Source organism: Bos mutus, chromosome 20 (genome assembly GCF_027580195.1).
Source record: "Bos mutus isolate GX-2022 chromosome 20, NWIPB_WYAK_1.1, whole genome shotgun sequence".
NCBI lineage: Eukaryota > Metazoa > Chordata > Mammalia > Artiodactyla > Bovidae > Bos > Bos mutus.
In genome coordinates, this window is record NC_091636.1 from 6,901,391 (window position 1) to 6,922,649 (window position 21,259).

The 21,259-nt window shown below is 39.9% G+C and overlaps 1 protein-coding gene across 3 annotated transcripts; it reads right to left on the bottom strand.

Annotated features, from left to right (window-relative positions):
- Nucleotides 1-1,089: 1,089 nt before the first annotated feature.
- On the bottom strand, nucleotides 1,090-20,822 carry TMEM267 (transmembrane protein 267). Of its 3 annotated transcripts, none has more exons than XM_070357460.1 (4): nucleotides 20,701-20,822; nucleotides 18,770-18,893; nucleotides 6,193-6,580; nucleotides 1,090-2,952 (listed from the first exon to the last, which is right to left on the bottom strand). In XM_070357460.1, exons 3-4 carry the CDS (start codon nucleotides 6,502-6,504, stop codon nucleotides 2,617-2,619), a joined length of 648 nt encoding a protein of 215 aa, XP_070213561.1. In that variant the 5' UTR covers nucleotides 6,505-6,580; nucleotides 18,770-18,893; nucleotides 20,701-20,822; the 3' UTR covers nucleotides 1,090-2,616. The 3 variants fall into 3 exon arrangements, with proteins under 3 accessions (XP_070213561.1, XP_005894924.1, XP_014333444.1); XM_005894862.3 differs by lacking the exon at nucleotides 20,701-20,822 and adding an exon at nucleotides 20,393-20,512; XM_014477958.2 differs by lacking the exon at nucleotides 20,701-20,822 and adding an exon at nucleotides 20,297-20,466.
- Between the last annotated feature and the right edge of the window lie 437 nt (nucleotides 20,823-21,259).

A 21,259-nucleotide genomic window follows, 5' to 3' on the forward strand; every position in this document is an offset into this window, starting at 1 on the left:
AACATTTTCACTCTCCTCTTTCACTTTAATCAAGAGGCTTTTCAGTTCCTCTTCACTTTCTGCCATAAGGGTGGTGTCATCTGCATATCTGAGGTTATTGATATTTCTCGGACTAGATCTGATAGATAGAGTTCCTGATGAACTATGGACGGAGGTTCGTGACATTGTACAGGAGACAGGATCAAGACCATCCCCATGGAAAACAAATGCAAAAAAGCAAAATGGCTGTCTGAGGAGGCCTTACAAATAGCTGTGAAAAGAAGAGAAGTGAAAAGCAAAGGAGAAAAGGAAAGATATAAGCATCTGAATGCAGAGTTCCAAAGAATAGCAAGAAGAGATAAGAAAGCCTTCCTCAGCGATCAATGCAAAGAAATAGAGGAAAACAACAGAATGGGAAAGACTAGAGATCTCTTCAAGAAAATTAGATACCAAGGGAACATTTCATGCAAAGATGGGCTCGATAAAGGACAGAAATGGTATGGACCTAACAGAAGCAGACGATATTAAGAAGAGGTGGCAGGTGTTCTTAGTCTACTGCTAAAAGAAAGTAGGCTTGGGATGAGTAGAAAACAGTTTATTGGTAGAAGTTCTCCTGAGTAGCCAGTATAACAGAAGTGGCTCAAGAGACCAGTAGGCTGGGAGGTCAGATCAGTGATACAGCCAAGACAGAAAGATTACAAGAAAGGAGAATGTCTAGAGAATAGAGAAAACACACATGTACAAGGACGATACAACGTAAGTTGTATTGACACAAGCTCTTCCACTAAGAGAAGGAACACAATGGTGGCATGGGAACTTGGTCACTATATCTCTACAGGTTACAACCACTGCTTTCAGAGACCACTTAAAGGACAATAAACGTTTCTGATGGTGGAGGTAGGAAGAAAGATAAAGCCACACTTAAAATCTGAAGTGACTGTTTAAGCAAGGAGACATGGTCAAAGTGAGTTCCCATTCTAATAAAGTTAGGACAACCTCCAAAATGCCCATGTGACATTCTTATTTAAGGCCCTATATTTTTATGATATTAATTTGTTTAATACAGAGAAGGGAAAAAAGGGAGAGTTGTGTAATTCAGTCAGAAAAATGACACAAGATAACTTTATTTCCATGGATTTCTAAAATCAAATGCTTTTAAAAAATCTCTACCTTAATCAATTTACCCCCACTATATAATGTATACTATTAAACCAACCAAATTGACACAGTAATTGCTCTGGAAAGACAAGAACAGATTGTAAGGGTGAATTATTTTATAAAATATAACAGATTGCAACCAATTAGTTAACAAGAAGAAGAAAAACTAAAGAGCCTGACCGTTTATAACAATTTACAGAACTCTGTTAACTTAATAAGAAAAACCTGCTTTGGATAAGGCATCGCTTCATCACTTCTCAGAGATTAAGGCACAAAATCACCAGCATTACAAACTCAAACGTGTAAGAAAATCTGAAGACAGCAGCTGGTACAAATGCTACAAAAACAAAAACAGGTGCTTTGGGGGCACCGACTTATATCAAAGTAACATTAAACTGCAAATGTAAAGCTTACAGCAACTCAATTTTCCTTCTCCAATGAAGGTTAATCATTTTTTAACAGAAGATCAACTTAAAGAACAGAGGAAAAAGCCAATCTCTTAATACTACCTTTTTTGGGGAAAAAAAAAAAATTGTCAGTATCAGGCAAATTTTTAAGAAACGATTTAGCTGGTATAGTATTTTAGAATAGCATATAAACAAATTGATAGCAACTAAAGCAATTTTAATGGCACATTCAGGAGCTTACATTTGAAATGACATTATTGGTTAGGTCCTTTTTTGTGGATTCTATGGTGATGGGTCAAGTATCAATATTTTGTTAATGTTAACTTTAAACAAATATTTTGTTAAATTTAGTTATGTTTTTCAAAACAGTTAAAACTCCAACACATGAGATTTGAGGGCAAAGATACTGGAAAGTAGTACTTCGGTAGAATGTTACTACAGCCAACACATTATAATAATTTCCCAAAGTTATTTCTGAAACAATAATCTAGGTCTAATGCTCTTGTCTTTTAAGAATATTATAAATGCACTAAAGCAGTTTCTGCCAGTAGTCACAACTCACTAAAGCACTTGGCAAATGAGTCAGGATCAAAATATATGAAACGAAGAAACGTTAGCATTCATTATACATCTTATTCATAATCTCATTTACTTTGCCCATTTTCTTATCTCAGTATCTCAGGAAAACTTGGATCCAAATAAAATGCTAACGTTCCACAAATTAATCATCCTAAAATTTGAGCTGTTTTTCATCAGGAAATGAATTACCTTAAAGGTATATTTCCAGAAAACTTAACTGGATGTTAATCTAATAATATTAGTAAAGCCAGATAAAGAAAAGAAATAATAAACTATACCATGGAGTGAAACTCTGATATTGCACTACAGTGTTATAGAAGAAAGGAATACAACAAATACAGATAATTTTTTAAGAAATGTACATGCCTCCTGAGCAGGAGGATTTAGGAATTATAATAATTACTATAAGTGCCTTATATGTGTTTTAAATTCACTTTAATATTGGTTGTCATTGTCTCAACCAGTGGTCCTCAAAGACTGCCATGTGGTTATCTCACACATCAATATGAATTCCATGTTTTGAAGACATCATTTGTCTGGTCCCTGTGAAATACATGACGAATGAACAGATGTGAGGTAGAGATGATGTGATTATTACATAAAGCCAAAATGGCAAAGGAGAAGTTTTTCCAAATGGGCACATCCACAAGCCATGGCGAATTCCATCTCGGATGTGGTGTGAGGTCCAGGATATAAATAACATCCAGGGAAGAAAGCACCATGAGTCTTTGAGCTTGAAGAAGTGCATTGTAAACTTTAGGGTCAGAACCACAGTGGGTATCACAGTAGAACAGTGAAGGAAAGGGCGTCGTGGAAGACTCAGAGCAGCCTGCGGGGAGAAAGCGGTAGCTAGTATCATCTCCTTCTGGGCAAACAGCACTTTATAGATGCTGCCTAACATCGTAAGTATGTTTTCCTGCAGTCTACTGGAAATGCAAAGGGAACATTGTCTATGTCACCTCCAAATACACTTTGCACTAAAAATGAAATCAAGATCTCAAGAACATGTGACTAACTTCTTAAAGTTTCCTACTATGTGCTCAGAAAAGTCACAATACAATTCATATCCTAAATGTATGGTTAGAGTAAATTTGGAGTTTTAAAGAATTGTTTGGGGCCTCTAAGAGCAATGAAAAAGTCTCACAATTGAATAAAATACACTTCAATTAAACATAAAAAACTGTGAGGTATAGTTGATTTACAATGTTATATTAATTTCAGGTATACAACTTAGCTATACAATTTTTTAATTGGTTATATTCCATTTAACATTGTTATAGAATATTGGTTATATTTCCTGCTCTGTACATTACATCTTTGTATTTTAATTATTCTATACTTAGTAGTTTGTATCTCATAATTCCTTTCTCCTATCCTGCCTCTCCCCTACTCCATTCTTCAATTAATAAATGCATAAAAGGGGAGTATTTTTGTTGTAACTATTTTATATTAGCCTTGAATACTTTCAAATTTATTTACAAAAGCATTAGAAAGAGTGTATTATTTTAAACATGATTTGAAAGTTGAGTTAAATAAACCAATAGAATTTCTAAACCATTGTAAAAATGTAATCAATATCTAAACAAATGCAAGTTTTCCAGGCTTAATTCGTGAATGATCCACGGGAAACTCTTGGAGATGACGAAGGACAGAGAGGCCCGCCGTGCTGCAGTCCATGGTGTCACAGAGTCAGGCATGACTTAGCGACTGAACAACAACAACTTGCTAAACATCAATCAAAGAGTTTATTTATTCTACATTCTTATCCTTCTTCCTTCTCCATACTTTCAGTTGTCTATTTCTATTCTGTCAAAACATAAAACATTTCTGCATTATGCCGTTTTAGTCTCCACCTTTGTTTTTAAGTTCTATGCTGCGCTGTGTTTAGCAGCTCAGTCATGTCCGACTCTGTGACACCATGGACTGCAGCCTGCCAGGCTCCTCTGTCCATGGGGACTCTCCAGGCAAGAATATTGGAGTGGGTTGCCATGCCCTCCTCCAGGGGAATCTTCCCAACCCAGGGATTGAACCCAGGTCTCCTGCATTGCAGATGGATTCTTTACCATCTGAGCTATCAGGGAGCTACTGGAGTGAGTAGCCTATCCCTTCTCCAGGGGATCTTCCTAACCCAGGAATGAAACCAGGGTTTTAAGTTCTATACCCACAGCATAACATGCTCCCTAATAACAGGGTGGGATGGGGCGCCTGTGGTAGTCACTGCTCGGAGGAGAGCAACAGCCTCCTGTTGAGATGATTAGTAGTTACGCTCTGGATGTATGGACAGATATTGACTATTTACATTAATAGTTTCTAAGGAAGAAACTTCCCTGGTGGTTCAGACGGTAAAGAGTCTGCCTGCAAGACGGGAGACCCAGGTTCGATCCCTGGGTCGGGAAGATCCCCTGGAGAAGGAAATGGCAACCCACTCCAGTATTCTTGCCTGGAAAATCCCATGGACAGAGGAGCCTGGTGGGCTACAGTCCATGGGGTAGCAAATAGTTGGACACAACTTAGTGACTAACACACACACACAAGGAGGAAACAAGATATTTCTGTTGCTTGCCTGATTTCTAAAATATTCATGCAGAACCTTTATTCATAAATAATAAAAGAAGGATATATCATAAAATCATAGAAGTAAAAAATAGATAGGGCTTCCCAGGTTGCACCAGTGGTAAAGAACCCACCTATAATACAGGAGACTTAAGAGATCCAGTTTCCATCCCTGGGTGGGGGAGATTCCCTGGAGAAGGGCATGGCAACCCACTCCAGTATTCTTATCTGGAGAACCCCATGGACAGAGGAACCTGGTGGGCTACAGTCCATAGGGTCACACAAAGTCGGATATGACTGAAGTGACAGCTTGCCCGCAAAAATAGGTAAACTCCTACCAGTCCTGGTCTAGGACATGATTTTTCCTGGTTCTGTTCTTCACTTACTTCATATCCTGTGCTTGTGCTTGTCAGAAGTATGTGAAATGTTGCTCCAATATTATTCAATTAGCATTTGTCTTTATACTGGTGCCCTTGCTTACTGCATATGTCACTTACAGAAGCAGTTTGAGAGGCTCTGCAGGGCTGGAGAAACCATCCATTCAGGAGGCCTGTGTGCAGTTGATAACACCAGATACATGCCTTATGAAGGTAGTCAGGAGACAAACCTATAGGTTTGCTTCTCCACATTCTGATACCATGAGCTAATGGGAACAAGGTTTAGGGGGTCTTAGGACATGACTGAGCGACTTCACTTTCACTTTTCACTTTCCTGCATTGGAGAAGGCAATGGCAACCCACTCCAGTGGGTTGTTGCAGCAGCAGCAACAGCAGCAGCAGTGTGCTAATGGGCTTACCAGGTGGTTCAGCAGGTAAAGAAATTGCTTACAATGCAGAAGATGCCAGAGATATGGGTTTGCTTCCTGGATTGGGATATTTCACCTGGAGGAGGGCATGGCAACCCACTCCAGTATTCTCGCCTGTAGAATCCCATGGACAGAGGAGCCTGGCGGGCTACAGTCCATAGGTTGCAAAGAGTCGGACACGACTGAAGCAACTAAGCACAGCAGAGCATAGAACTTAATCTCTCCTTCAAGACTTGGCTAATGGATAACCAACAATGTCCTACTGTATAGCACAAGGAACTCTATTCAGTATTCTGCAATAAACCATAATGGAAAAGAATATAGCTTTAAAAAAGAATGTATATATATATGTTTAACTGAACCACTTTGTTGTACAGCAGAAATTAACACAACATTCTAAATCAATTATACCTCAATTAAAAAAATAAAAGACTTGGCTAAAACATCTCCTATAAAGCCAGAATGGAACCCCTCAGTTATAATTATTGAACCTTTGCTCTGGGCACATCCACAGCACTGTGTGATGTGATATAATGTGGTCAGTAACATATGTGAACCCTCAGGAAAGTGGTGCTCAAAAAAACTGGATGAATGGGCTTTCTTGTTTTAAAATAAGGCTAATCTTCTCTAACTAAACTGATGCTATAAATATCAATATCATGGCATCAAAGAAATCAAAGACCAGAAAAATTAAACATATAGGCTTCTTACCTTTAAAGACAGGGATCCAGATAGCAAAAAGTGGTCTATATCGATAACAGAGGCTAAAAATCCAGCTAAAATGATTTCTCCAAAGTCAGTCTTCTTCCTGATTCCAATGACTATTGCCCATGACCACATGCCAATCACACAGTGTACTGAATTATCTGAAAGTGCACGAAGCCAGGCATTTTGTTGAATTATGGGAAACTGAAGAAGTCTGTCAGCTACTGTGCAGAATAAGCCCAGACCAAGGCTGGAAAGAAGAGATTCAGTGCTGCACGACTGGAGCAAAGCATGAGTCTTCTCAGTCTCTGATGCCATTGCAAACAGTATGTCAGTACATGCTAAAAGCCATCACAAAACAAACAGCTTGTTCTTGTTTACATTCCCAGTCATCCTAAAATAGAAAGGAGAGAAAAATATTAATGAAGACTGTGGGATGCCATATGATATATAAATAAAAAATACCAGCAATAATTCTAGAAGTATAAAATCAAATTGTAAAAATTGGTGTTTCTTCCACTGTTTGCTTATTTTTGGCTGTGCTGGGTCTTCACTGCTGCTCCGGCTTTTCTCTAGTTGCGGCGAGCGGGGGCTGCTCTCTGTTGTGGTACGGGGGTTTCTCACTGCGGTGGCTACTCTTGTTGCGAAACTCAGGCTCCAGGCACCTGGGCTTAGTTGCTCTGCAGCATGTAGAATCTTCCCGGACCGGGGATCAAATAAGTCCCCAGCTCCCGGACCGGGGATCAAATAAGTCCCCAGCATTGGCAGGTGGATTCTTATCCACTGTACCACCAGGAAAGTCCTTTTTTCTTTAACTGTTATCTGTAATTTCATTCCCCCCCCAGCTTTATTGAGATATAACTGATACACAGCACTGTGTAAGTTTAAGCTGCAGAATGTGATGATTTAATATACATATGTATTGTGAAATGATCATAATACAGTTAGCATATCCATTACTTCACATGGGTACCTTTGAGTGTGTACAGGGAGAACATTTTATGATATACTGTCTTAGAAACTTTCAAGTATTGAAAGACATAGTATTTCTTAAGTTTATATATAATAAGCCACGTGGCCCAAAGAGAACAGATTAGCCTTGTAGGAACAACTGTTTAGATGGTAGCATGCATCAAGGGAAATTTAAGAAAACCTGTTGACTAATCTATTACTTTGAAGTCATCAAATCTTTCTTTTGGCAATGTGTACTACAGAGCAGTGGGCATCCACTCCAGCAACTGCTTTCCATACTTTTTCTGATAACAGCATCACCTTTCTTTGGGAAAAGTGCTCATCACAATATCCAGACTCTGGAGCTGACCAATTAGAACTCCCTGCCTCCCTTACTAGTAGTAGTGATTAAATAGCAATGACTAATTAGTAATAATTTTATAGTAGTGAATGGCAGTGATTACTCTGCTGATGAAGGTGACCCTGGCTAGGCCAACTGGACTCCTTATCAGAATTTTTCCAAGTGAACCTGATGGAGAAAGTTCCTTTACTTCTTATAGAGCATGGGCTCTACTACATGGAAGAGCCTAGGAAAAAAGAATCATAAGGACATCAAGTCCTCAGGACCAATCTCTAAGGTTCTCAGAGCTGCCCTGGTTCCTGCAACTCACCTTTCACTTCTATGAGCTACTTCAGGATTTTCTCAATAAGTCCCCTTTTCCTGACTGTTACCTCTAACCAAAGGACCTTAACTGGCATAAAAAGGCAATCATAATTCTGAGTGCTCACCTGGCATACAATATTGAGATCACTTATCCAGTTATTAATATTGTGTGATACCTGAAGTTTTTACTTTGTATTGTTGTGTCTTTGTTCTGAGCATTAAAGACTAACTAAATGATTTATTGAGAATGATTCAACTTCCATTCTGTAATAAAAACTATACATAGATCACTGTATATATTCTAACAGTTTATAGAGAAATGCAAAACACCTAGAATAGGAAAACACCTTTAAAAAGGTCTAAGTTGAAGGACTTGCACCACCTGACTTCAAGTCTTGCTATAAAGCTACATAACCAAGAATGTGGTGCCATTATGAAGACAGACAAATATATCAATGCAACAGAATAGAGAGTGGATTCAAACAGATCCACACATATGGTCAACTGATTTTTGACAAATATGCAAAGGAAAGTCAATGGAGAAAAGACACTCCTTTCAACAAACGGTGCTATAACAACTGGGTATCCATATGCAAAAATAATGAACCTCAATCCATACCTTCCTCCCTATATAAAAATTAACTCAAAATGGATCACAGTAAAAGTAAAACAAATCTATAAAACTTTTGGAAGAAAATACAGGAGGATATCTTTGTCCTCGGGTTATACAAAGAGTTCTTGGTAGCAGTATTAAAGCTCCATTGTTTAAAAAAGTTAATAAATTGAGCTTCATTAAACTTAAGAACTTCTGCTCTTTGAACGACAATGTTAAGAGAATTAAAACACAAGACATAGATTGGGAGAAAATATTTGCATATCTCATATTTGATAAAGGATATGTATACAGAATAAAGAATTCTCAAAACATGATCACAGAAAAACAGGCTGATAACAAGATGTATGAAAGATGTGAAAAGGTACTTTACAAGGATGATATACAAATGGTCAATAAGCACATGAAATGTGCTCAACATCATTAATTATTAGGGAAATGGAAAGTAAAACCACAATGAGAGTCCAAACGTAACTATCAGAATGGCTAAAATTTAAGGCTGACCGTTTCCAAATGTTGGCAAAATGTGGAGCGATCAGAACTCTCATACATTATTGGTGGAAATGTAACATGATACAACCACTTTCCAGTCTCTGAGAAAGTTAAACATACTCCTATCATATGACTCAGTCATTCCATTCCTAGGCATTTACCTAAGAGAAACGAGAGCAAACATCCACACAAAGACTTGCACATCAATGCTCATAGCAGCTTTTTTTTTTTTTTTTTATATATTAGCTTCAAACTGGAAAAACCCAACTGGAGAAACAAAATATGGGGGGTGGGGGGAGGCGCGGGAAGGCTACAGTAAAAGCCCATAGGGTGCTTCCTAGGTGGCACTAGTGGTAAAGAACTCACCTGCCAATGCAGGAGCCCTAAAGAGATGCAGGTTCCATTCCTGGGTCAGGAAGATCCCTTGGAGGAGGGCATGGCAACCTACTCCAGTGTTCTTGCCTAGAGAATCGCCTGGACTGAGGAGCCTGGCATACTATAGTCCATGGGGTCACAAAGAGTTGGACATGACTGAAGTGACTTAGCACAAAAACTTATAGAACTGTACAAAGAATGAACCCTAATGTGAACTGTGGACGTTAGTGAATAACAACATATCAATACTTATTCATTAATTGTATCAAATGTGTGTGTGTAATGTAATGTATGTGCATGATCAGTTTTGTCCAATTCTTTGCAACCCCGTGGACTGTAACCTTCCTGGACGGACCCAGGAAGGTCTGCGTCTCCTGCATTGCAGGCAGATGCTTTACCGCTGAGCCACTGGGGAAGCCAAGCAAACATGCCACACTCTTGGAAAAAGTTAATAATGGGAAGAAATGTGTAGAGCAAGAATGGACATATGGGAATACTTTCTACTCTGCTCAACTTTTCTATTAACCTAAAACTGTTATAAAACAAAGTATTTTTAAGAAGCAAATAAAGTATGGGAAAATGTTATAATTGTTAAATTTAGGTAATACTTTTATGTTTGAATTTCTTATCTAGAAATGTTTTTTTAAAAAGTACCTAGTATGATCCCACTTATACAAAATTCTAGAAAATGCAAGAAAGGAGGTGCAGGAAGGATTAAAAAGGAGCATAAGAAAACTGGAGAGACAGATTCATTACTTCATTATCTTGATTGTGGTAACAGTTTCATGGTTCATAGTTTCAAACCCACACCAAAATGTATCAAACTGCATATTTTAAACATATGCAGTTTATCATATGTCAATTATACTCCAATACAGATGTTAAAAAGTTAGGAAAATATACTTATTGTCAATAACAATAGCAGCCTTTCATGTAAGGAGCAACCTGAAAACAAGAAAGAGCTTATGGAAATAAAAAACCTGACTGCCCAAATAAAAACTCAAAACAAGCAACGCATAGTAAGATGAATGCTTCAAAAAACACAATTAATAAAAATACATTCAAAGAATTTTCTAAAAGCTTGAGGGAGAAAAAAAAAAAAAAAGGACAAAGAGTTGGACATTGAGAGAAAAAACAAATTCAAAAAATAAAGAGAGGACTTCCCTGGTGGTCCAGTGGCTAATACCCCATGCTCCCAATGTAGGGGGCCCAGGTTTGATCCCTGGTCGGGGAACTAGTGGAGAAGGAAATGCACCCCACTCCAGTACTCTTGCCTGGAAAATCCCATGGACGGAGGAGCCTGGTGGGCTGCAGTCCATGGGGTCGCTAAGAGTTGGACACGACTGAGCGATTTCACTTTCACTTTTCACTTTCATGCGTTGGAGAAGGAAATGGCAACCCACTCCAGTGTTCTTGCCTTGAGAATCCCTGGGATGGAGGAGCCTGGTGGGCTGCCATCTATGGGGTCGCACAGAGTCGGACGCAACTGAAGCGACTTAGCAGCAGCAGCAGCAGCAGCAGGGAACTAGATCCCACATGCTGCAACTAAGATCCTGAGCAGCTAAATAAATAAAAATAATAAATATTTAAAAATAAATAAAGATAAAATCCTTAAGACCCAAACCAGCAACAACAGTTATCTGCAAAAGAAACAGAATGTAATTAACACCAACACCGAACATTGTGGGACAATTACAGAGCTCTGAGAGAACAGGACTATGACAACAGGGACTCTAAACATAACTAAATTATAGCATCTATGTGACAACTGTAAATTTTAAGATTTTTCCTTAGAAATTATAACACTTATATATAATTTTTTGGGAAAAAATAATCAAGGAGCAGGTCTTTTAAATTTTTACAGGAATAAGAGAAAAATACAGAAAACTTGCTCAATATAGCAAAGTAGAAAAGTAAACTATGAAGAAGACAATTTTACTCCCACCCTCACATACCAAAAAAAATAAAAAGGAAACAAACACGTCAAACACAAATACTATAATAGATGTGAATGTATTAAATTTCTCTATAAAGAGACAGCTTGGAAAAGAAAGAAACATCCATGAAGTTACTGTTCATAAGAAAACATCTCAAACAAAAAGTCTCAGCAATATAGAAAATAAAGAGCTGAGAAAATACCTATCTAGAAAACACAAACAAAATTAAGCAGCAGTGGTATTAGGCTGGTGCAAAAGTAATTGTAGTTTTGCATTGTTGAACTTTGCCATTTGATGTTGGAATACACTCTTAAATGTGGTTATGTTATATACCATTTTAATGTACATTTCTCGCTTTGTTTTTCACCAATTACTTGCTGTTTATTTTACATTTATTTTAGACTATGGAAATGATGTTAGACAAAAAGCAAATTTGAGTGATTTTTAAAATCGAGTTCCAAATGGGTAGCAAAGCAGCAAAGACAACAAGTAACATCAACAACACATTTGGCCCAGGAACTGCTAACGAATTACAGAGTAGTTCAAGAAGTTTTGCAAATAAGACTAGGGCCCTGAAGCCACAGAGCATAGTGACCGGTCATCAGAAGTTGACAATGACCAACTGAGAACCACCATCAAACCTGATTCTCTTACAACTACGTGAGAAGCTGCTGAGAACTCAACGTCAACCATTCTACAGTTGTTTGGCATTTGTAGCAAATTGAAAAGGTAAAAAAGCCCGATAAGTGGGTGGCCTCAAGAGCTGACCGGGAAAAACAACAACAACAACAAAAAAAAAACACCATCATTTTGAAGTGTTGTCTTCTCTTATTCTACGCAACAACAAACCATTTCTCAATCAGATTGTGACCTGCAAGGAAAAGTGGATTTTTTATGAAAACCGGTGACGACCAGCGAAGCAGTTGGACAGAAAAGAAGCTCCAAAGCACTTCCCAAAACCAAAGTTGCACCAAAAAAAAAGGGTCATGGTCATTGTTTGGTGGTCTGCTGCCAGTCTTCTGAATCCCAGCAAAACCATTACATCTGAGAAGTATGCTCTGGTTGTGGATGCTCAGTAAGTATTTGTTGAATGAATTAATGAAAATTCATCATACAGTGTATCTATTATCCACCAGGTATTGCCTAGTAAATGCTTAAATGGCATTTAGTAAAATGCAGCATTTTTCTTGGAAATCTCCATGTTTAGCAAGTGTGACTACCAGGTAATTCTTATGCTCACTAAACATTAAGAATTGCTAGGTTATAAGAACCAAAATGAATGAAAACCAAGAAACATTACCTTTAAAGTCAGAAACAGTGCAGCTGTTATAATACTGTTCTGGCATTTCTAATCAATGCAATGAAGCAAGCAAGTGTTGACTTAAAAAAAAGTCACAGCCTAAAAGTTGAGAGTTACGCTTTATTTGGTGGGAATTTTTAGGACTTCAAGCCCAGGAGATGAACATCTCAAATAATCCTGAAAGAACAGCTAGGCTTGAGGAGGAGAGGGGAGGAGCCAGGTTATATAGAAGTTTTACAACAAACAGCAGGTAGTCTGAACATTAAAAGATTACTGTTAATAAGAGAAACCAGATATTCCAATTTAAGGAATTTAGTGCTTTTCTATGTATGAGAAGATGCAAGAGTCTGGGCTCACTGAAATCATTCATTTGCATCGCAGCAATCCTGGGGCCAGTACCCTGTGTTTTTCACATCCTGAGGTCTCTCGAGCTGACTCTAGGGAGTGGCTGCAATCTGATGGCTATGAGGTCGCAGGTATTTGCCTTCCTGAGTTCCCTTGGGGCTCAGGAATTCACAGTGGAGAACGGAATGGATGATGACTGTGATATCCTTGTTTACTGGCAGAACATACTCCATTTCTTGGGGCTTCCATCTGCCTGCAGTGCAGGAGACCAACCAGGGTTTGATCCCTGGCTCAGGAAGATCCCCTGGAGTAGGAAATGGCAACCCACTCCAGTATGCTTACCTGGAGAATTCCATCGACAGAGGAGCCTCGTGGGCTACAGTCCATGGGGTCCCAAAGAGTTGACACAACTGAGAGACTAACACTTTTACTCCATTTCTCAGAAGAGATAGAGGGAGGGAGAGTGAAAATGTATCATTACCCTCCTCAGGAAGGAAAAGACAATTACATTAATTTGTAAGTGAAATGACTGCTTATTCAAGATAATAAATTGAAAATTTTTAGAAATTAGAGCTTCTCAGGTCTCACTAGTGATAAAGAACCTGCCAGTCAATGCAGGTTGAGAGATGTGTGTGGGTTTGATCCTTGGGTTGGGAAGATCCCTTGGAGGAGGGCATGGCAATCCACTCCAGTATTCTTGCCTGGAGAATCCCATGGACAGAGGAGCCTGGCAAGCTACAGTCTATAGGGTTGCACAGAGTTGGACACAACTGAAGCAATGTAGCCTATCCTAGAATTTAAGTTGCAAAAGGTGGCTAATTCAAGATAAATTATGAATATACCAGCAATAATTGTAAGGGGAAAGTACAGGAAAATGGACATTCATAACAGCAATAAAAACTCAAATATCAAGGATAAACTAAACAGATACTGCACCGCACGTGAAGAAAATGACAGAACTGTATTACGTCGATCAACTATGTAGAGCTCTGTGGCTTTGTGCTATGTTCCAGCTAAGCTGGAAATACACTTCCCAGAATCCCCTTCCTGTAGTGCCAGCTATAGGAGACTCTGTACATGGAACTTGGAAAGCAGAAGTGAAATAGCAGCCATATTTTTAAACTCTGAAGGTTGGTGCTAGACACTGTGGAGGTTGCATGTGTTGTTGCTGATCTGTCAGCTCACCTTGCTGGTGTGGGCAGGCTAGGCCTGCAGTTCCTTCAACTCCCACCATATCTTCCTTCACCCTCTCCAAGTCCTGGGCCTCTCCTGCAGCTCACCCACAGCATCGAAACTAAAGCTGGTGAGAGGCCAATGCAGACTGCAATGTCCTTGTTCTCATCCACATCCACCTTCCCTTCCCAACTGTCTAGCTGACATGCTTCAGGCCCAAAAACAGACTCAAAGGCACTGCCTGCTCTCCCAGCCCCTACAGTTACAGAAGGTCTTTCTTATTCGTTAGCATGCAAAGTAGTTTTGCTTCTTTGATGGAACTTCACTGATAACAAGAGCCAGACCATTTTACTGAATGGTTTATAGAAGACAACATGGATGGTATTACTGTCCTCAAATTAATCTATAAATTTAATCCACCTCTAGTCAAAATCATAACAGGGATTTTCTTTTAGCAGCTTCACAGACTGTTTTCAGACTGGCATTCAATCTCAGGTGGCACTAGTGGTAAGAACCTACCTGCCAATGCAGGAGACATAGGAGAAGCAGGTTTGATCCCTAGGTTGGGAAGTACCCCTGGAGAAGGAAATGGCAACCCACTCCAGTATTCTTGCCTGGAGAATTCCATGCATTGAGGAGCCTGGCAGGCTACAGTCCATTGGGTTGCAAGGATACAACTGAATAGACTTAGCAAGCAAACTTGCAAAAGAAGAGTGATGTGAACACTGAAAGGTGAACACAAAATCTGAGACAGATCAAGTGTGTGTTTGCAGAAGAGGGAAATGTATGTACCATTCCAAATTGGTAAGGAACAATTATTATTGTACTCAGATCCTGTGTCAGTTAGGTTTCTTAAGTACATGGAACAGAAAGCACTCTGGCAATACAAGCAAAAAGCATTTATTAAAAGGATATTGGGAAATCACAGACTTGCCAGGTTTCAAGAGACAAGTTTCAAACTATGCCTCAAGCACCTCAGAGCACATGACACCAGACACCTGCAGTGAAGACCCCCCTGCCCCTGAATCCAACTTACACTGCTTAACCCATCACCAGATATTATCACGGGCATTGCTGCTAGTTCTGCCTCATCTGCTGCTGTTATAAAAAAATTCTTGGAGTTCTGTTTCTTTGCTCTCAATACAAAATTCAGAGTTGGGCACTGGCTGGGCCTAGATCACATGCCCATTCCTGAGCTGCAAGGGAGGTTGGAAAAGATAGTATTTGGCCTTTTCAGCATAACTAGTAGAAAGTGGTTCTTTTCTCCTTCTACATGCGTTAGAAGAGGAATCTCAAATATATACTATACTGAGCAGGATAATGACCAGTCTGCAATGGTAATGGGTTCCGTTACAAAAGGTTTTAATTGCTAAGTAGTACTGAAAAGTCAATCATCAGGTGAAACCTGAGATTGGATCATCTGTACAATGCTCGATTTTATATGGAGGAGTTGTTTAAACAACTTTAGATTTCAAAATGTCACATTCACATGGATTAGGGTGTTATATTAATAATACAGACCATTTCTCTGGTTAAATTAAGAGAGGGAATCAGTTTGACTGACTAGCTGCCTGGAAACCATGGAAACCATGGTCAAGAGAGCTTTTGTAATCAGTTTGGTACCAAATTTGGGATATTTACATGAATTTGTAAACAGACTTCTACATAGTCCAGCTGGCTAGACTTTTAGAGGAGCTCAAAAATATTTTAAAAATACTGATAGACACGATTGTATAAAAATGTAAACTGCATGGCAAAGTTAAAGACTAATACATGAAGGCAATTTTGAAAATGTATGATGGAGAAAGACAAGAAGCCTTACTTTACAAAGAGTTTTTAAGATTAATGAGAAGATGGGCCGGTCCAGTGGTTAAGAATCCGCCTTGCAATGCACGGGATGCAGGTGCAGTCCCCGGTCAGGGGGAACTAAGACCCCATATGCCACAGAGAAACCCAGCTCACATGCCACAGCTACTGAGCCCACGTGCTTTGGAGCCCGCACACCACACACAGCTAGCGTTTGTGAGCCACAACGCAAGACCCCATGTAACACATGAAGACCCTGAGTGCTGCAACTAAGACCTGATGTAGCCAAATAAAAAAGAAAAAAAGATTAACACAAAGAAAAAATAAGTATCTCAATAATAACTTGGCTATGTCTAAGAAAAGGCAATTTGGAAAAGGAAGAAATACAAAGATCAAGAAAAGTATTAAAATATTTCAACTTTATTGGTAATCAATTGAATTTAATTTAAAACAATGAGATTTCAATCTAAGATTGACAAAAGATCGCTAATGATCTGTTAGTGGTGGGGAAATGATCACTTTATTATAATAGAGTATTAGCAGTTGTATAAATTGGCATAACTTTTCTCAAACAATTTGACAATATGTACCAAAAATGATTAATAAATGAGCAAACACTTTTGACTCAGCATTTCCATTTCTACAAAATTACCCTAAGAAACTAATTAGATATATACAAAGAGTTACACGTGAATGTTCAGCATGGCATTGTTTATAAGGAAAAGTTAGAAACTATGTGTCCAAAATACAGGACTACTGAAATGAATTCCATATTATTATGCAGTCATTAAAAAATACTTATTTCCAATTTATCGACATATTAAATATTAAAATTTTAAAGGTATCCTATAAAATAATACATAAAGTATTACCTTTTTGTTAAAAATATGTACATACATGTAAAAAATCTGGGAGACTGTTCATTCAGCTTACATGTGATCATTATTTTTTTCCTTTCTTTGATTTCCCCCAAATTTTCAATATCTATCATGAACACATGGAGAAGGCAATGGCAACCCACTCCAGTACTCTTGCCTGGAAAATCTCATGGACGGAGGAGCCTGGTAGGCTGCAGTCCACGGGGTCGCTAAGAGTTGGGCATGACTAAGCGACTTCACTTTCACTTTTCACTTTCATGCTTTGGAGAAGGAAATGGCAACCCACTCCAGTGTTCTTGCCTGGAGAATCCCAGGGGTGGGGGAGCCTGGTGGGCTGCCGTCTATGGGGTCACACAGAGTCGGACGAGACTGAAGTGACTTAGCAGCAGCAGCAGCAGCATGAACACAAAACCAATAAAACTCCTTTGAAAAGTTAGTTAGAATTAATTAAACTCAGACCACGATGCTAAACTCAGCTTCATAAAAGTGTAATTTTTTAAAATGTAGAAATATATACATAGCATTATAAATGTTAATAAAAATATTAGACTATACAACATTAATAAACATTAATAAAGTTGTATGTGTGCATGCATGCTGTCACTTCAGTTGTGTCCGACTCTGTGCAGCCCTATGGACTGTAGCCTGCCAGGCTCCTCTGTCCACAGGATTCTCCAGGTAAGAATACTGGAGTGGACTGCCATCCCCTCCAGGGTATCTTCCCAACCCACGGACTGAACCTGTGTCTTTTACATCTCCTGCAATGGCAGGCAGGTTCTTTACCACTAGTGCAACCTGGGAAGCTGTAAAGTTGTATGTAAATCTCATAAGTCCAATTGATAGTATAATATAAAAATAATGTATTCACATTTATGTATTGGTTGGCATATGAAGTCTATATTAAAGATTTCTATATCTCTAGATGAAATAAATTTATGAAGTTTCCATTAATATTTTAATTAATTTAAATTATTTAATTAAATTATTAATTAATTAATTTAATTAATAGTGTGAAGAATACTTGCTTTGTAGAGAACAGCTATTTTGTTAATGATATGGGACCCTAAAAACAATCCTCGAATTCTTTTGTTGTTTAGTCCCTTAGTCGTGTCTGACTCTTTTGTGACCCCCTCATGGACTATTGCCCACCAGGCTCCTCTATCTGTGGGATTTTCTGGGCAAGAATACTGGAGTAGGTTGCCATTTCCTTCTTCAAGGGATCTTCCCAATCCAGGGATTGAACTCTTGTCTTCTGCATTGGCAAGCAGATTCTTTACCACTGAGTCACCAGGGAAACCCCCTCACATTCTTAGTCATTTGCAAAACTGAAAAAATGAAAATTGTTCTCTAAAGCACAAATACTGAGTTATAGTCTACAGATTCTTCCAGGATTAGGAAATAATGATTTCAAGGTATTCTCAACCAAGAGATACAACCAAAATGCAAAAGAGACCTCCAAGGTCATGAATCCTTTCTATATATACCTTAAGATTTATAGCTCCATAAGTCATGAATCATTTGTTTCTACTTTGCAAAGTAAGCATTTGACACCTGAATGGATAAAGAAGTCAATGTGTTTAAAGGCTCAGTATATATAAAGTTTATAAAATATTCCTTAAACCAAAGATAACATCATTATCCACTTAGCTAGATGGAAACTGGGACACACAAATTGAATTAATGACCAAGCCAGAGAGGTGCCACAGCATCAAACAATATCCCCCTCCTTCAGTAAGCTGTGGCCTGTAAATTAGCCCTAAGGAGAAAGGCGGCCAGTCAGGTGGATGAGTGCGAGGAGAACGTAGGTTGGGCACAGTATACATAAAGGCCTAATAGAACAGCTCTTCTGCCACTCAAACTTTGCTTCCATATGCATTTAATTACAGATTCATTGTCAAATCTCATCCCAGAAAGCACACAGAAATAAAAGGTCATCATCCACCTAACTGCAAGTTGCATGATGTCTCTGTAAAGCCATTTCATTACGTCCATCTTTTTTTACTCACTAAACAATTTTCAACCATCAATAAACATTTAAATGTTACTCACCGTATATTTTACTTGATGAGCTCAGATACAAAAATGATCAGGTAGCTAATGAAGTGTCATGAGCAAAATGAAACAAGAAAAGATCACTTAAAGTATTTAAATGATGATCCAAATTTAAAGTGATCTGAAAAAGAAAAAATTGTTTACAAAATAACTATATAGTAGTTTATGAATAGGAACGGATACACATAATAGGGTAGCACAAATCGCATTTTAAATGGAAGGTGTAAACAACTTGCTCGATGAGAGAGGAATAAAAAGCACACTTGGGTAAACTCCGAAGCAGATCCTTCAGCCCCAGTCAAGCCTTCAGATGTCTGCAGCCCTGCCAACATCTAGAACTACAACTTTGAGACCCTGAGCAGAACCACCCAGCTAAGTCTCTTCCAAAAGTCCTGGCCCAAAGATACAGCGAGGTAGCAACTGTTCACTGTTTTAAGCCTCTAAGCTTTGGGGTAATTTGTTTTGCAGCATGGATAGTTAAAACAGTAGTTTCTCTTTTCAAGAAAGGTATAATTATGGCCCCAGAAACACACAACTTGATCATCTATTCCACTGCAACTGTTGGTGCAGATGTATAGAATAGATTCTGGGTATGAGAAATTTAATAGGTGTACTTCCTCTTACTATCTCTGATTAGAACACTCAGTCCACAGGGTCGCAGAGTCTGATAACGACTAAGCGACTGAACTGAGAACACCCAAGTGTCCCATTTTTCATTTCCCTTCCAGTTTCCCCACTTCCTGCTCCTTCTCCATAAATAGAATGGGCTCTAGAACCTCTTAAACTGTAAAATAGCTTAATGTTTATTTTACATATTCACTTTTGTTGGGCAAGTTCATTACGAGAATTGTAATTTTCTTTTAAACTTGTCATGCATGAAGCTAATATGCTCAAGGTGTTTAATATGTCATGATACTAATACAAGGGGAAAGCAAGTTAGCAATCCTCAGCCTGTGAACTAACGATATTATTTTTAATGATATCTGCCATAACAGCCAGTTACCCAGATCATCAATTTCCATGACTTGCAGGAGACACTTTCTGCAACAGCCAAACTCTACCACACACCATCTCCATTACAGTATAATGCCACCAACTACGGGCCTGATTCAGGGCTTTCCAGGTGGCGCTAGCGGTAAAGAACTCGCCTGCTAAACCAGGAGACACACGAGACACAGGTTCAGTCTCTGGGTCAGAAAGATCCTCTTAAGGACACGGCAACCCACTCCAGCATTCCTGCCTGGAGAATCCCGTGGGCAGAGGAGCCTGGCAGGCTACAGTCCATGGGGTCGCACAGACCCGGACACGATTGAGCGACTAAGCACTTGAGCCGGGGGCGCATTACGGGCCCTCGAGCCCGGTAAGGATGGCAAGGGGCAACTCAGGCAAGAGCGCCGGCACCCCGCCCAGACCCAAGGAAACGCAAGGGGCGAGGAGCTTAGGTGAGGGCTGAATGCCTATGGGACCTAGAAGGCGCGACAAAGCCGAAGGGCTCCGGGCTACTGCCGGTCGAGCACACTCCACCTGCTCCCGGGTCCCATGCGCCTGCCGCCTTCCCCACCGAGAACCTGGATCTTCTAGACTTTCAGATTCAAGTGGTCCCCGCTTCCGGCCTCCCACCTCAGGACGCAGTTTCGCGGCGTCCATACAGTCTGCTCCTCACTGAGGACCAAAGGCAACCACTATCTGCTCCGCCTGCTGAGGCAAGCCTGTGACGCGAACGGCGGCCCCGCCCCCCTATACCCTCTCCACCCTCCTGTCGGTACCATAGAGATGCCCGCCGCAGGCCAGAGCGGCTACATCACCGCCCCACTCCCCGCTACGTCGTTACGGAAGCCGAGAGGACGCCGGGATACTAGTTCCATTCCCCGCCGAGCGGAACGCTACTTGAGTGTTCGTTAGCCTCGAGGGTGGGTATCTAGTGTTACCTCGAAAGTCGTGCTCCCTAAAAGGAGACATTTGGGACAGTGGGGTGGGAAGTGAAAAGTGCCTTATTGGTTTCCATCTTCAACATGAGGATTCGTTTTCGGCTTAGCCGGAGCTGTCCACAGCCCACCCAAGCTGCGGCGGGAAGCGGCGACACATAGTTAACCTCACCAAATGTGGGAAGCGTGGTCTTAGACGCTTGAGCTCGGAGACACCGGCTGTCCCGGATGTATTGAGATGTTTCCGACTTCCTCCAAGGGGTCCTTTACGGCGGGCGTAGGAGTTTTTCACTCCGCGAGACCGCGCGACTTTGCAGGCCTGAAGCTCTCTTGTGGTGCTCCACTGCCCCCTTGGGGAGTTCTTGATAGTTACTCTGCGTTTGTGCAGTGGACTTAGGGGGCCGCTCCTTGTGGTCGGCAGTGACAAGGCTAGGAGGCTTAATCGTGACTATTAATTCCCTCGAGTCGAAAAAGAGACAACATAAAGGGTAGCTTGACCTTGATTAACTGGGCTGACAAGGTGCAGGTGTTTAGTAGGTCTGACCAGTTCCATCCCGACTCC